At 37.9% G+C, this 16,924-nt stretch overlaps 1 protein-coding gene across 1 annotated transcript in view; it reads right to left on the bottom strand.

Moving 5' to 3' along the window:
- The window catches only part of GRM8 (glutamate metabotropic receptor 8), a gene marked incomplete at both ends in the record, with an annotated part of 334,734 nt that overhangs the window by 125,992 nt on the left and 191,818 nt on the right, over positions 1-16,924 (bottom strand). The window contains one exon of the mRNA XM_082308444.1: positions 645-845. Coding sequence (XP_082164570.1) covers positions 645-845 — 201 coding nt within the window. The remainder of the gene's footprint in view (positions 1-644; positions 846-16,924) is intronic.

Here is a 16,924-nt window from a genome sequence, read left to right on the forward strand (position 1 = left end):
TTAACAGCATAAACATCTGTAACTACATTTCCCCAGCAGGCAGATCCCAGCTGCACAGAATATTATGTAGTGTTTTTTAAAAATATATATTGTAGCTGTGTTAAAGCTCACTAACTCACTGAGTCAAAAACAATGAAATAGAAAAGACGCCAGAACTGCTAGTGAGTGTTTTAATTGAGATTTAAATATGCAAATTGAAAGCAAATTCCTCATTATTCACTTTTGTGAGGGAATTGTTAACAGTAATTTCAGAAGAAGGCAATTTTCAAAAGGGTATTTTTTTCAATTCATTCTCTTGCAAACACATAAGCAACCTCTGTCAAAGGATTTTAATCTGTCAATAGGACTGCATGAGTCCTCAACTTGTTTCTATAATAGCAGCTTTTTACCGGAATGTTTTGATCGACAGATTCTTATTTTTAACATCTGCCTCTCTTGGGAGCAGCTTAATGTTAAGACAAAAAATACACTTGGGGTTTCAAAGCAGGTGGAAAAACTCACAGTTCTGATTAAATGAGAACTGCTTCTAATCCTGTTTTCCACTGTGCCTTAAAGCATCCTATATAAAGAAGCAAACACATCTTGTCACTTCTGAAACATTTAAAGAAGAAAAAGGGGAGAAGAAAAGAGTACATGTAACTTACCATTAAAGTTTACTGCCCGGATATAGCTAAGTAGTTCTTTACCATCAATTGTGCTCATCCTTGGACATAGACCAATATATCCAGGACAGAGATCTTTATGCATGTTGTGTAGTGCATAGGCCATGGAATACACTGCATCAATTACAAACTGAACTTTTCCTTCTTGCTCATAGGCTGAATCTCTTGCAATTCTTTCTAAGCCTAAGGAAGAAAGAGAAAGAGTCAGTTTACTTCTGTTTGTGGGTGTGTGTGTATATGCATGAGTATTTACACGCAAAAAAATTCACAGTAGAACACAAATAATTATAGTCAGATTGATAGGTAAAGTTAAGACTCATCTATCCATCACCTAAATAAACAAGACAAGGGAAAATATGGCCATCTGGTTTTGCCTCTAATCATTGTCCACTGTGCCAGGTATATAAACAGTATGTTGAGTTCTGGGCTGGGAAAGAGGACAGAACATTTCATTACAAGAACAAGAAATATAGATATATGTATTTCTACAATCCAGTAGCAAAACTCTCTTTCCACCTTATTGACTTTCATTCAACAGCTGTTTATTGTTATTTATAGGACACTTCTACAGCAGCCTGCCATTTTGTTTTAGATTAATTTAAGGCTACCTTGATTTTTATCCCTGTCTATTGTTTGATAAACATTATTTAAACATGTCAGGGAAAAAAGCTGAATGCTTGCCAAGTGATGTGGCCATCTGTCTCCATATTGAAAAGTGCTTATTCTGAGACTTTTTTCCTGTATTTACTAGTGAATTATGCTTCACATTGAGAAATGTGTACTGTCTGCCGTTTTCTACAGGGACATTTTTCCTTCGGAGTGAATACAGAGCAAATCAATACATTATGAAATTTTGATTCTGTGGAATTGCCCACTTTAATCATCTATGTCCAAATCCAAAGAATCTTTTACATTCATAGGTGATAGTACTAAGTGGAAAAGTTAAAAAACAAAGTTCAGGAAAATGATATTTTAAGTAAACAACCAACATGAAATGCTATGTCCTATATAGGAATTCAGCCACTGATTTCAAATGCTCAAAATCTTCATTTACAAGGGAAAAGGGGGCTCTGCAGATCTCGACGTGAAATCTGCCCTGCTGAAATCTACAGTCAAGGTCCCATTGACTCAGCGAACACAATGTTAAATACCTAGGTTACCTGCCAGATTAACAACTCATTCAGTTTAAAAATAATCCATTCACATTATTTAAGACTATTTAGAAATGAACCAAAAGTTTATGCACCAGGGTTTTTTTATTTTAACACTCTACATCTTATTTTTTACATTCCTTTTTTGTCTCTAAACACAGGCTTTTATCAGTTCAAGATATCAATTTTGTTCTATCCATGCTTTTAAAAGTGCTTTGTTTATGCCTGAAAATATACTATACGCGAGATCTTTCTTTAGACAATTATGCAAGCCCATATGACACAAAAAAAAGCCAGGGAGTCAACTCAGAAGCCGTTCTTCTGTTTGCCTGCTGCACTTCAGTGGCACCGCCTCACATTACAATGATAACATAGGAACAAATTTGTAATCTGACAATCAGTAGTGTTTTGTGCTTTAAACATCCCTGAGCACTGGGAGCGATAGATAGCCTTGAAAAATCATGATGCGCTTTTATTTCTTCTCAGGGATTAGTTAAAAAAAGATAAAACTATTACCTCTTGAAAAGGTACTAACCATTTAGAGAGGAAAGCATATAACTCATTTTTGTGATTTGTTACAAGTAACTTCGTAGTCGTTTTTCAAGACATGCTATCTAATGATTAGCAAATAATTAGTAAATAGTGCGACTCCACTGCAAATAAACAAACAGAAAAACTTTTCCTTGCACATGCTGAAAATTACACAATTAGTTGCAATGCATTTCCCAGCCATAAAAGAAGATATGAAGGATGGAAGAGATGTGGCTTCATTAGATTGCAACTTTATTAGCTTGTTTCACTTGGGAACTAGCTTCAAACAGTAAGTGATCGGTAGAGCTCAGGATCCCTACCTTAATTGTTCCTGCCTTGTTAAGGACTGCCGGACAACAAGTGAAGGACATGGTTTACAGAAGGCACGCAGCAGTCAATAACCTCTGTGTGCTCCCAAGAGCTTCCTCATCCTCTAAACAGGATAGTCAGGACAGGAGGAGTTTGAAGGACACATATCCATTTTAATTGCTAAGCCAAATGTAATTCCCCTCACATATCAGATGGATGGATGTGTATGTTGAAGGGTGGGGGGTTGGTGAAAGACAGAAGGCAATAACTTTCTATAGTAAATGCTAAGTCATAAAACACTAAAAGTTGCACACACTTATGTAAGTGCATTGTACTAGGTGGTACAGATTTTTAAAGGGAAAAAAAATCAGCATTACACTCCCCTATGTTATACTGTAGTTTAAACACACATAGGATTTGCATGAATTTCTTCCACAGCATCTTTTACCTTTACTCTTCACACATATGTGATCATAAACTACTTTATCACATAAATTACAGAGAAAAAAAAAAAGAATTTGTTAGGACTGAATGTGTTTCCTTACATACAAATGGGTGATGGATACCACAGAATTATCAGTTTTAAACCTGTCAAACCCAGAAGGCAATAGACAGGAAAAAAACAATAAATTGGATTATGTCCTCTTTCTTTTTGAGGTTTCTCTTCATCTTCTTTTTCTAGAATTCTCAAAAATCTAAAACAATACTTTATAAAGATGACAAGAACTCATCAACTTAAATTACATTACAGTGCCCTAAAAAAAATTTAATGTATAGCAGTAAAATGATGCACATTGCCTAAGCCATAAATATAGTCAGCTACTACAGAGATAACATTACATGTTTGGAAGACATGATTATAATTTTTCTTCAGACTAGTATATCAAGTAATAATAGTTTTGTTTATAGCTTGACTCCAAGCTCTACAAGGCATGTTTCTACACACACTGGTGACTTGAAAGAATATAACAATTTGTATCTCATAATAGAAATGTTTTAATGCTTACTTAATGATCACTCCAACTTCTCACCCTACAGCTTTTCCTCTGGAAAAATTGCTTAGGCTGTGAGGCTGTGTCTTTATCAAAAAGACTGAGAAGATGTTCCCAACTCTTGAACCTGGGCCCTTGATACCACCATGGTCTGACAGTGTGTCAAGAACTGAGACAAGAACTGGGCTCACACTGTCCCTCCCTATTCTGATCTCCAAACAAAGGAGACCCAGGGAAATGTGCCATGGTGGTTTCCAGCAGGTCTTCCAATCCAGCTGTTGAGAAGTGCAAGCTTGCGGGGAATTTTGGCAAAACGTCGAGACTTTCCCCAACCAATGGAGAAAATACATAGACACATGTACGAATGTTATCATCTTGGGCTAGAGAAGAGCTAGGAGAGGTGCAACACTAGTCCAGGAAAAGTGTCAGCTGTTCCTTGCTCCTTCCATTTGAAACCTCTTTTGGGAGCCCTAGAGTGAGCACAGGAATGATCCTATAAGAGCCTGTACATGTGAAAGAGTTGCTACAGCTACTCTTGCACTTCCTGAGCACGAGTGACAAGCTGGACTGTTGCAGGAGGTATTGCCTCCATACCTTCTAATCATTTCCCCCTTTGTTCCCATAGTTCCTGTGCTGCAGGAAAAATTGTGCATCCTGCTCAGGATGGTGGAACTCACCTATGAGAAGGAAAGATAAGGAGCATAACAGTAGTAAGGTAAGACATGGATTAGGTGGGTAAGGGGATGTGGCTGGGGCTACTGCTCTGGTGAGGAAGGCGAAGCAGGTGACATTGTCAATTCCCTAGGTATGAACTGGAAATCAAGAGATTTCAGGGAATATAATCAAGATACAACAATAAATTAAAATGTATCTTAATTAAAAACTTAATAACAGCATACAGCAAGTAAATAAAGATCAATGTAATATAGCTAAGATAATGAATTCATACATGGGTGATGATTTCACCTGTGGGATACAAAGAACTATCTTGTGATATAGGGAAAAATATTTACTTATTTAACTGCCCTGTTTCTGTAAATTGGTGGTTCACCTAACGTTTCTGAGCAATCCCATTCCTGCTGTCTTACAAATCTTTCTGTTTCCATTTAGCATGATTGAAAGCAATTTATGTAAAAGTGCAGCCTACATTATCTCTCATGATTACTTCTATAGTTTCAAGAATCCATCCCATATATCTAGTTAAAATCTTAATTTATGCTACTTGAAGGCCAAAGGTTGAAACCAAGGACCACAAGGTTAGAGCTTCAGATTGGAACAATGTCATGAGGGTGCAGGGTTTGAGAAAGGTTTTGGGCACTGGACAGCTCTGGGAGATAGGAATGGGGCTTCATAGTTTAGAGGAACAGAGATATCTGGTATGGGGACGCAGTGTACATGGGAATAGGATGCTAATTTTGACAGAATAATCATCATAAGCTCAGGTTCCAAGCTTAGAAAAATCATGCAGTCAGAGACAAGAAAGTAGGAACACATAACTAGAACTCCATGTAGGAAATAGGATGCTTCAAGATGTTGTGTTGATTTCCTAATCTCTAGTCAATGGCTTTTTTTTTTCTTATCAGTCTCCTTTACTAGCATTTTTTCTTTGTTTTGTCTAGTACTGATTGGAACACAACTGGCCAGCTCACTTTTCATCTTCAGTTCAAATATGGGCTCAGCGTAAGCCTTCTTTCATTGTTTTGTGGTACTAATTTTCAAAATCTTATCAAAAACTCAGAAAACTTCCATTTTTCCTCTCTGAAAACCCTCAGGTGGAAATTATAGAAATGTTGTTTTTAAAAACTCTCACCTTTAGTTGTTGCAATGTGTCATAGTCTTTCACTTAGTTAAAATGGAACTTACTTTTTCATCATCACCTGGTAGGGTTACATCTTTTATTTCACTAACCTAAAAAATATTAATATAATACTTGTGATTTTCCTGTGCAATTATTGATATATCTAGCAATGGACTAATATTCTATGTTTGCTTGAAAAACTCAACTGCTGACTATAGATTTCCATATATACTATTTTAAGCCACTAATTTCTATGCCTGCCATTGCTTGATTTGTGTGTCTTACTCTTACCGTTGGTGATTTTGGTCAAAATCAGTATTTACTGGGGAAAAAAAAAAAACAGCTTAGAAAAAAAAAAAACAAGACTTGCATGTTGTCACGGTTTAACCCCAGCCAGCAACTAAGCACCATGCAGCCGCTCGCTCACTCCCCCCTGGTGGGATGGGGGAGAGAATCGGAAGGGCAAAAGGGAGAAAACTCGTGGGCTGAGATAAGAACAGTTTAATAATTGAAGTAAAGTAAAATAGAACAGTTAAATAGGTAAAGCAAAAGCTGCGCATGCAAACCAAGCAAAACAAGGAGTTCATTCACTCCTTCCCATCAGCAGGCAGGCGTTTGGCCATCTCCAGGAAAGCAGGGCTCCATCACGCGTAACGGTTACTTGGGAAGACAAACGCCATCACGCCCAATGTGTCCGTCCCTTCCTTCTTCCGCCAGCTTCTATACTGAGCATGACGTCATATGGTATGGAATAGCCCTTGGGCCAGTCTGGGTCAGCACCCCCGCAGCTGTGCTCCCTCCCAGCTTCTTGTGCACCCGGCAGAGCAGGGGAAGCTGCAAAGTCCTTGACCAGTGTAAGCACTGCTCAGCAACTATTTAGCAACAGCTTAGCACTACTTAGCAAGAACCAAAACATCAGTGTGTTATCGACATTGTTCTCATCCTAAACCCAAAACACAGCACCATACCGGCTACCAAAAAGAAAATTAACTCTATCCCAGCTGAAACCAGGACACACGTCTTGCCCTTCAGTTGGGGAATAGCAATGTGAGCAGTTGGCTTAGCAGTGACAGATGTCCTGCTACAGGAGGGCCAGGAATCTCCTAACTGTGGATTTGTCACTGGCAAGGAAAGATCCCTTTCCAAGAGCTTGTATTCCTCTCTCCTTTCCACGTTCCCATCCACGCTTCTGTCTCTCTGTCGCTCTCTCGCATGTGCTGAGTGACAAATCAGCTCTTTTATGGACTGTGCTGTAAATAAGAAGAGAAATCTTTCTGGGGTAAAGGTGAGAGGACAAGTAATACAGAGGTGGGGAGAAAAATGACAACAAAAATTATTATGAAAATGATAACAGGCAAAACGATTACTCATGAACAGCTTTTATTCTATTTGCTTCCGTTTACCTGCCTTTGTTATATATGCTTGTGCATTATTACTGCTTAAAGACAGTTGGTGCATCTGTGCAACTCTTGGGGGTTTTTTCCAAACTTCTGTTTTGACAAGTCTGGATCTTGGATATCTAGTAACATCTTTTAGTTCCTAGTTACTATGCACATTTTTTACTCACTGCTAAATTATTTATCCCCATTACTTGGCTCACAAAACAGTTTTACTTAAGCTGCACTTGAAAGCAAAAGAAATCAAAGATAAGTATTATTGTGTTGAGATTGATCTTTCTGTGCATGTCAATCACAATCATAACTAAATCACAATAATTTGTAAGCAGGCTCCAATTACTCTTCAGCTCAGGCATGATAGCCCTCTATTTGTCAGAACTGGTTAGAACTTCCCATCTTTGCAGCAACAGTTTTTTCCTCAGAAAGTTGGCATCTGTGACTGTAAGCCATTTCAGCACTCTCAGCAGGAAACACCAGGAGCATATGTTGCTCCCAGAGAAGTCTTCCCGATTATTCAGCTGTTTTCCTCACACATTATAGTGTGCTCTCTCTGAAAAAATAATGCAGTAGAGATCATCATCTTCCGTTACTCAAACCTAAGGGGATGATACACTTTTATAGTGGGGGAGTTGAGTTTTCTAATAGCTGCATAGCAACTGTGATGCTTGTTTTGTGCATGAGGTAGTTCGCAGAGAGCATCGCAAAACCTGCAGCTCCTCTGTAATTGTATGGTGTCAGTTTAGGAAGCAATTCAGAGAGGAAGTTAAGGATTATATCAATTTTCTCAGCCATTCCAAAAAGAAAATTGAGAACGTAGAAGCAATGATAGTGAAATGAAGCAGTTTGACTGTCTACTCTTCTCCAACAACTGACAGATGTGGTGTTGTGGTTTAATGAACTGGCACTTGATGTAATTTTTCTGGGGTTATGCCTCTTTACACCAACTCACAAAAAAAAAAAAAAAAGGAAAAACAATACAGCAAGACCAATTAGCAGAAGTCTGAGAAAGAAACAGTTTTTCAATCCCTAGAACAATGTGGAGACTTTAAAATACTTCCTACCCAGAACTGGGCTGAAACCTCACAATTTTAAAACACTTTTCAAACAGAAAAGAGCAAAAAGAACATTTAAAGTAAGTGAATATGTTTCAGTAATTTTCACTTTAACATCACCATAAATGAGAAACTAGCTTTTTTGTTTGCCTGGTTCTTTAGATGAAGTACCTTAAAAATTCTATCCCTGCCCACAAACATTTTTCACTGGAAATACCATAACATTTTTCCTGACCTTCACAGTCAATCAGAAATTTGTTTCAGCAAAACACTTCTACCAAATGCACAATAGCACATATCAAAGTAGAATTAAACCATTATTCTAGTCCTATTGGGTTTTTTTGTTCCTACTACTGTATGTGACATTTACTAGAGTGTTTTCTCGTAGAAAAACGAACTGAAGTTGCATTGCTAATAGAAGATTCTTTTTTCCCCTCATTTCTGTGCTTTAAGAGCGAGCCTAACAACAGTTTGAATGTTGTTATCAGAGTGAAAAACTTTCTCTTTTCTAGTTAATGCCTTCACATTGCTTAATTATAGCTCCTTGAAACAGTATATGGAGTTGGAGAACATAGGCAATGAGAACTCTCAAACATTTAAAACCTGAGTCTACTGCATCTAACAGCGGCAGTATTGTGTAAAATACCATCTTGCTGAGAGATTTGCTGTGATGTATGTTTGTTAGACTAAACAGTAATGACTGCATTCAAATAATGAGGAGACATCGTTGGATATGGTTTCTGCCAACCACACTAAGAACCACACCATGCATTTTAAAGAAAAGATGTATCAAAAATACAGCGGGATAAGCAATATTCTTTCAGGCACGTCCCTAGTCAGTATCAATAGAACTGCCCAGGTAGGAATATATTATTTACTGTGGAAAAACTTGAAGCTGGATATAATGTTTTAAGAAGTCATGTGTCCTTGTTATCAACAGACTGCAGCTCTGAAACTGCAGGCAGAGCATTACCACTGTTACTGCCAGAAGATTCTTGCCCTCTAAAAATGGTGCTCTGGCAGAGATCTGTTCACCTATACTGGTTCTCTTTCTAGCTACAATACATCTGACAACCTGAGAGCACGTACCCACTCCAGAAATACCTGAAGAAAAAAAGGAAAACACTGTAGAAGTTTAAATAAAAGGGAGAGAGACTATTGCATTACTAAGTAAGGATCCACAGCAATTAATAAATAAATCTGACCTCACAATAGGTTTTGTTAGATTTTCTCCAGGTTTTATGCCAGAGAGCAAACCACAGTCAAATTTTGCAAGCTTTCTTTATAATTCATTCCATGTATTTTGCAGGTTTCCTAAATATTTACATAGTCATTTAAATATCACTCAAGTCGCCTCTTGCTTCTTCTGTTTTTGTTTTAGAAAAGACACTGAAGCCAGAGATTCACATCTCAGTTTTGCTTGAGTCTTATACTTCTGTAAATTTTGTACCATGTATAATTTAGAAGTGTTAGTGATCCACTGTCTCTTGCATTCCTCTATATTTCTATTTTATAGTATATATCTAGTATATAGTAAAGTAATGCAAATGATTTGATTCTATCTTACTATGGTATTGCCCTTTTTTAACCCTCTAATTATATCTATTCTTTTTTTACTTATAAAAATAAAAATCCAATGCAGAAGTTCAGTTTATATATTTGTCAGATTTAAGATTTTATGTGTATCAGTATATAGTTAACAAACAAAACTCAGTTTCAAATGTAAAACCATGAGTTTTACCATTAATTACCAATCCCTAAATTCTAGAAAAATAGGGAATTTCAGCCTCAAAACTTGTCAGTTTGATTAGTGAATAAGGAATGTTGTTTTACTGATTTTTGACCAAATCAAAATGGTACAGGAAAAAAATGTTTTAATTAGGTTATAAAAAGAGGTGTGTTTGTCATAATTAAACCATGTCAAAAGTTTTATTTGAGCTTTCTGAACAAAATAACATGAAGATAAAGGAGAACACTTGCCTGCTGTTTGCTAACACAGAGATCTAAGGACTACTTGATCAAAGACATTTTAAATGTTATTTGAACTTTAACTCTCAAATTTAGGTCAACCTTTTTGACTCTACCTTGAATTTCTGTACCCATAAATATAAATGTTTTCATTAATAATAGCAGATGAAAGAACGCAATAACATGGAAGCATTTGTCAATCTCCATCCTGATTCAACTTCTATAAAGTCTATGACAATTTGCCACAGCTGTGTATCCTGTTCATTCCGTAACTGGGATCCAAAGACGTGCTAAGCAATTCAGTCCTGCACCCCGGTAGCCTAGCACACTCCTTTAGGTATGTGTGATAAGCAAGTACACAAAATTTTGAAGAATTCCCACATTTCTTTCTCTCCCAGAATAGTGTCAGTAAACAGGTGAGTGTTAGCATGAATAGACAAATATTTTGCTGAATTTCTCAAGTTTAAAACAAATCAAAAAAAGGGACATATTTTCAGGTCTCGAGGTGAGTACGTAGACCGAACCTACATTTTCTAGCACAGATTACCCATGAGAAATTTCTAACTATGGGAAGAAATTGCTAGTGTACTAGTCCAGTCACATAGGTGGAAACAACTGATATCACTCTAAAACCCCACAGGGTGCAAGCACTTCTAATGCAGACTTCAGTGTATAACTACAAAGCCTATAGCAATGGCTATGAGCAAGAGAAAAGATTCAGTACAAGAAACTGAATTTATTCATTGTCTGTTACATTTAATCTCACAGGACCTCCAGTGCATAGCAACAGTATGTATAAAAATCCTTTCCTCTGCTTATTGACCGTGAGAGCTTTTAAGTTTAAGCTTCAGACCAGAAACTCTAGGGACTTTTGCCCTCAGGAGTATTATTTTTAGTTACAAACTTGATTGAGATCCTACTTAAGAAAGGCCTTTCTTGAAATTGGAAAGCATTTGTCGGAAGTATAAACAGACATAGATGTATCCAAGCACATCACTTTCTTAAGTATTCGTGGCCATTACTTGGTATGAGTCTATTTGGAGACTAAAGAGTTAAGTTACAGCAAGACTTCACCAAAAATATTGCAACATCTGAACTAGTTGTATTAACGAGTACTGACCAGAGGTTTAAGTATTTTCCTTTAGTTTGATGAGAAGCTCCACAAAAGCCGATTAATTTAGGCCACAAAGAGTTCATAGTCAGCTATTTACCAAAGAAAAGATAAGTACCAGTTTGAGATGTTGTTATGCCCCTTTCATCACCTATAGATACTTGTTACTAATCCTTTTGCAGGAATTTAAGGCCTCTTCAGCTGAGCTGATGGAAAGAGCTTTACACAGGAGCCCCTTCTCTGATATCAGAGAGCTGGGCTGAATTATCTGCTCCTGCATCAAATGAGGACCATGTGTGATGGATGTCTGCTCTGCCTTGGCTTGAAGTCTGCAAGCTAAGGGGCAGGAACATCCCATCAGGGCCATTTCTGCAATAAATATTTGATAGCTTGTTTATGCAGAGAATTTAAATATAGATTTGGAATGTACTGTGAATTCCCACTCAGACTAAGTGTTTTGATGTCATGATTTCAAATCAAGTATTGAATAACTCTGGTTGCTCCTGAAAGGGAGTTTACATCAGCTTGTGGTAATTCCTTGCAGTTGGTTGCTTAGGCAGGATGCATCTCATGCAGCTTTCGTGTTCTAACAATTAATTGTCTTACCTAAAGAAAGTTTTTTTTTGTTTCCAAGGAGAACATTCACTCACCCTCTCTGAAAATAAGCATTTAAGAAAATGGGTTAAAGTACCCTCCTGAACTGACTTTCTTGTGTGACTAGCTTAGACTACATAGTTAACTCCTAGAGAACTAGTACTATGCAAGATAAATCCCAACTAAAAAAAAAAAAGGATGAGTCTTTTGCTAATCTAGAATTTATACAGAATTCAATGAACAAAATATTCTTTTTGTCAAGCCTTGGATAAACTCACTGTGGTGTCCAGCATTTCCATTGGAGAATGGTTTCTCCTCCACTGTTTAGCTTCTCTGTCCCCACGTACTCCACTGACTCCCAGATGTCGTTCCCTTAACCCAAGACCTGAGATTGCCTCAGCCACCAGCCCATTCATCCCACCCCTCCTGCTCATCCTCGGTGGCCTGTATTATTTTCCTTTGCTTACTCTTTCATCATCCCAGTGCTCTTTCATCACATTTTGCTGCAGGTCTGTGTGACAACTTTGCAGTCCTCAGATGAAGCCTATTGCTGGTATAAAACAGTGTGTCATATACTATCTTCTGTTTAGTCAGCTGCTATGGGGACAGAGACTCAGATCCAGCAGAATGAAAATTCAGTTGTTATGTTTTCTTACAGTTGCTGCAAAGACTGACTGTTGCTAATATATGTCATATTTGGATTAATTCACAGGGCTGCATGTTACCGCTAAGGAGACAATGATGCAAAAAGATTTCAAGACAAATGCAATGCAAACTAATGTAAAATGAAAATAAATGTAATAATAAATCTTAAAATAATTTCACTATGAGTTACTACTGGGTCTGTATTCACAGAATTAAACTTCCATGAGGAAATTTTTGGAGCTGGACAAGATAGAAGTACTCATGACAGCGTTCATATGTGGAAATAGAGTGGCTTTTTTCAGGAAGAAACAGTGGGAGGATTTTTTCAACTGTAACCAAAAAGGAAGGGAAAGAAAGAAGGCCTTTCACGGCAAAGGGACCACTACCAATTTAAGCATATAAAAGATTCAATAGTAACTTTTTACAATATTAAAAGCTGAAGAAAATGTTGCATCAACTTTTCCATTTGCCCTATCCACTGTCTCTTCCTGCTGTGTCCCATTTTAATGATCCCATCACACTGCAAGATGTAGGGCATGATCAGGAAAAGAAATAACTGATTTCACTTAGTGTAACCAGTAGGAAAAAATGCTACGGTGTCATAGAAAATTAAATACTTTTTCTGTTTCCATTTTTCACTTTTCTGTAAGACAAAAGGCAATTTTTGACGGTCAGAATGGAAAACGTGAGTTCAAGAGCTTTCAATTGCTATAGGCTATAATTTATCATGAATTACTGCCAAAGTAAACCTATGTGATTTTCTGGAGATGGTGAAATATCACTTTGTTCTACAAGCTGTGTAGACAACAGCTGAAACACAAGATTTTCAACAGGTGAAAATCTGTAATTCCCCCACTACTCTAATTAAAGGTGTTACTTCAGGACCTGATAAAACTAAGAGCACCATAAATTAGAACTAAGCAGTTAGTTAATGGACTGCTTGATGCCATGAACAGGACAGGGACAATTGGCTTCTGGAAGGGGATTTCAGTCTAAAACAGGAAGACAGTTTACCCACAAACACTACTCTTCCCACAACCTAGAAGACAGCTAGTTCTTTAATCACAAACAAATTAGAACTGATTAGCTTCATTGCTAAATTAGGGACACTAAGGGGGTTTGCTCCTTTAGCAGTTTTGCTGCACACGCTCCATCGGCAGCACTCTCACAGCTGCACATACACCCATCCTCACCAGGCCAAAACGGTGACAATCGTGATCTTGATAAAAAGTTCCCTCATTGACAGCACTGTCCCTTTCAGATACAGAGAATCGATTTGCTCTGCTCACTCCCTCTGCGTGAATCAGGACAATTCTCTACAAAGAGTGGAGGGGAGAGGAGGAAGAGAACTGTCTGGAGATGGTATTTTGGAGGTGGGGGGTAGAAGATATGCTGTCAGAGCTTTTGCAGCAAATTTGAGAATTATCTTGGCTGAGACATGCTAAATTAGATAGTGCTGAACAAGATGCTCGTGACTAAGCAAAAAACAACACCCAGAAAAGTATAACGGTCCCTACAGTACAATTCAGGCATCTAATATTAAAAAGTAGTCAAAAACACCCTTAACTGCATAAACACCTTTAAATCTCAAAGCTTTACCAAAGTATCTGAAGTTCTGTTATTTCACACAGCTAAAAAGAGAACCATCTCGAGGATCTGAGGCCCTTCCCCTCTGCCAAGGGCCATCTAGAATTCACAGTACAAACAAGTTTAATTCCTTGCAGGGGATGAATCCAACAAATACATCTGGGTACACCAAATTTACACTGAGTTTAGCACGAAATACAGACATCTGATACTCATCTTTTCCTTAAAAGTCTTAATGATTAAGCACTTTCTCAGGAATCAGATCTCTCCTTTAGGAGCTAGTACACTAGTAATAATAACATAATAAATATGCAAAGTACTGTTAAAGCACAGGCTTTCTCCTGATAGGAGGTACTCACATTGTCGTATTTTACATATCTATATCAGCAAAGCCCCTAGCATGAATTGTTATGAGCACAGTGAGGCTTCAGACTTGCAATTCACTGTGCAATCTTATAACAGTATTCTGAGCCTGAAATTCTGTTTTTATCTGTGATTTCTACTGGCAATATGTACCCCAGACAAGCAAATCTTTAGTAGTTTGTCCACATCACCGTAACATTGAGACAGTGAGCACCTGCTTGGTTGTTCTCATGCGCTCTGAAATCAAATGAAAAAGGACATGACTTTTTAGGTATTCTGATTCTTGCATTGAAAGAAAAGACCACCTGTGGTAACCACTGTATTATCATAAGCCTATTATAGCAACCTAAGGCTGGTCAAAAGTCATTTTTCACCTGATCTTGAACAAAATTGAAATGCTCCCATCTACTTTCTTACAACATATTTTACAATTATAGATACACTTTTGGAGAAATCAGAACTCCTCTGCAGAATGCCACAATCTTGTGCAGTTCATGTTCCAATTTACCAAGCGCAGTTTGATCTCATTTTACCAAGGCTGTTTCATTTCTCCTTATTCTTATAATTTGTATCATAACCTTTAGCGTACAGACTGATGGGAAAAACCTCAAAATTGTTTAAGTGTTTCACCAGTACATTAGATGTGTAAATGTGTTTTGAGCCCCTCTCTGTAAGAAATATGTCAATAAACTGGAGCAAGTTCAGCAGAGAGCCACCAAGACGTTCAGGGGGCTGGAGCATGTGCCCTGTGAGGAAAGGCTGAGGGAGATGGGTTTGTTCAGCCTTGAGAAGAAATTGCTTTGGGGTCGAGTCCCCCAAACAGCAAACCTCAATGCCTACAGAGAGATGGAGCCAGGCTCTTCACAATGGTGTATGATACAAGGACAGGACTTCATGGGCATAACTTGAAACAAGAGGTTTAGACTGGTAAAAGCCTTTTTCCAATGAGGAGGCTCAGGCAGCAGAACAGGCTGCCTGGAGAAGATAAGCAGTCTCTCTCCATCCTTGGAGGTTTTCAAAACCTGACTGAATAAACCCTGAGTCACCCAATCTCAAATTGACCCTGTGTTGAGCAGGAGGTTGGACTAGAGACCTCCTGAGGTCCCTTCCAACCTGAAATATCCTGTGATCCAATATTCAGATGCCACTGCACCAGAAATATCTTAGCCAATGCTACTGAACAATCTCAAGGGCCTTTGTACATATGCATATGTACAGGTGCATGTGCTTATGCAGATGAGCACATGGAAATCCACAAGAGCTGAGATTGAGCTCATTTGGGAGGGAGCTCTGGGGGCATCCCAGGTGAAGAATTACCCCCCTCTCATCTTGTCTCCAGACCCAAAAGGCAGGTTTGGATAACAAGAGGTCTGACAACAGAGCCTTTTGTTGATTTCTTTCTCAGTCCTTAGGTGACTAAGAACAGTTCAAGGCAAAGAGAAAACCAGGTGGAGTTGCATGAAAAATATTACTAGATTTGACCTCATCATGTAAGATATTTGCATCTTTAAGGACATATTACAGAAACAGGCATACAATACATATAGTGTCGCCAGGTTGGATGCTTTTTATTGTGACTAATGTATCACTTATTGCGAGAATTGTATAACTAAGACTTTTTCACTCATTCCCATGAGGCTGGAGTTCTGTGACAGTGGGAGGGAAAAAAAAAAAAAAAAAGTTTCCTGATGGAAAGTGGTGGTGAGAACCTTGGTCCCTTTTTAAATGTGTTTCAAACATTTTAATCAGTAGAGAGCTCACTCACTGTGACCTCAGTGGATACCAAAGTTTTAAAAAAACAGAAAGAAAAGTCAAAATGTACTTTGGTAAGATCATTTTTAAGCCAGCCCAATGATCTGCAAGTGACCTGTTTCATGACTGAGAGCATTCGGAGCTCTCAGCCCTGACCTCTTCTGCTGGTCTAGGTCAGCTCAGTTCCAGTGGAAGTCAATTGAGTAAGGGTGATTTACAGCCCCTCCAATTTTTGTCTCAAAATCTGGTGTAATATGAGAACGCCAGAGGGGTAAGGACAAGAATTTTATTTTTTTAAGATAAATTGCACTATTTTCTGTTACAGTAGACTGATTGCTTCCTTACAGTAGACCGATTCTGATGTTCTGTAATTTAATCGAAGAGAAGGCACCTGAAGGGATAGAATTTCAAACACAACCTAGATCATGTAGCTCAGGAAAGCTGTGGTCAGCCTTTCATTTTATCATTCTCCAGTCTCATGGGTACATGCACTTAGTTACACTAAGTTAATTAGTTAGTAAAATATAATAGCTGATATATAATTCTCAAGATGACCATCATCGTAAACAATGTAAACAATATTTTGTAATTTATGTTTCCCAAAAGCTATGTTAAAACCTAAAATAGATCTGATAACGTTCAGAAAGAGCAAAAGAAAGGGATGGGAGTGAAACACAGTAACACAGTAATTACTATTCAGGATGGAGAACAACAGAGACTTTTTTTCTAACTGTAATCAGTGTGTAATTATGGCCCCACAAACAAGGCAACACATAAAGAAACAGCTAGAAACTAACGCCTCGCTCTATGCTATAAATTTGTGGTCTCTTCAGGCTTTTTATCTTCATTGCCCTTATGGACAACTGAAAATCTGTATTTTTTAAGCTGCAGTTCTCTTCATCAGTAGCACCATCCAGAGGTACACGCTAATGCTCTGGAGAAGCCAGTTTACTAAAAATGTGCCATGGAGAATGACAAATACAAACATCTATTTATTTATTTATTTTAAACA

Source organism: Platalea leucorodia, assembly GCF_965183815.1.
Source record: "Platalea leucorodia genome assembly, chromosome: 4".
Classification (NCBI taxonomy): Eukaryota; Metazoa; Chordata; class Aves; order Pelecaniformes; family Threskiornithidae; genus Platalea; species Platalea leucorodia.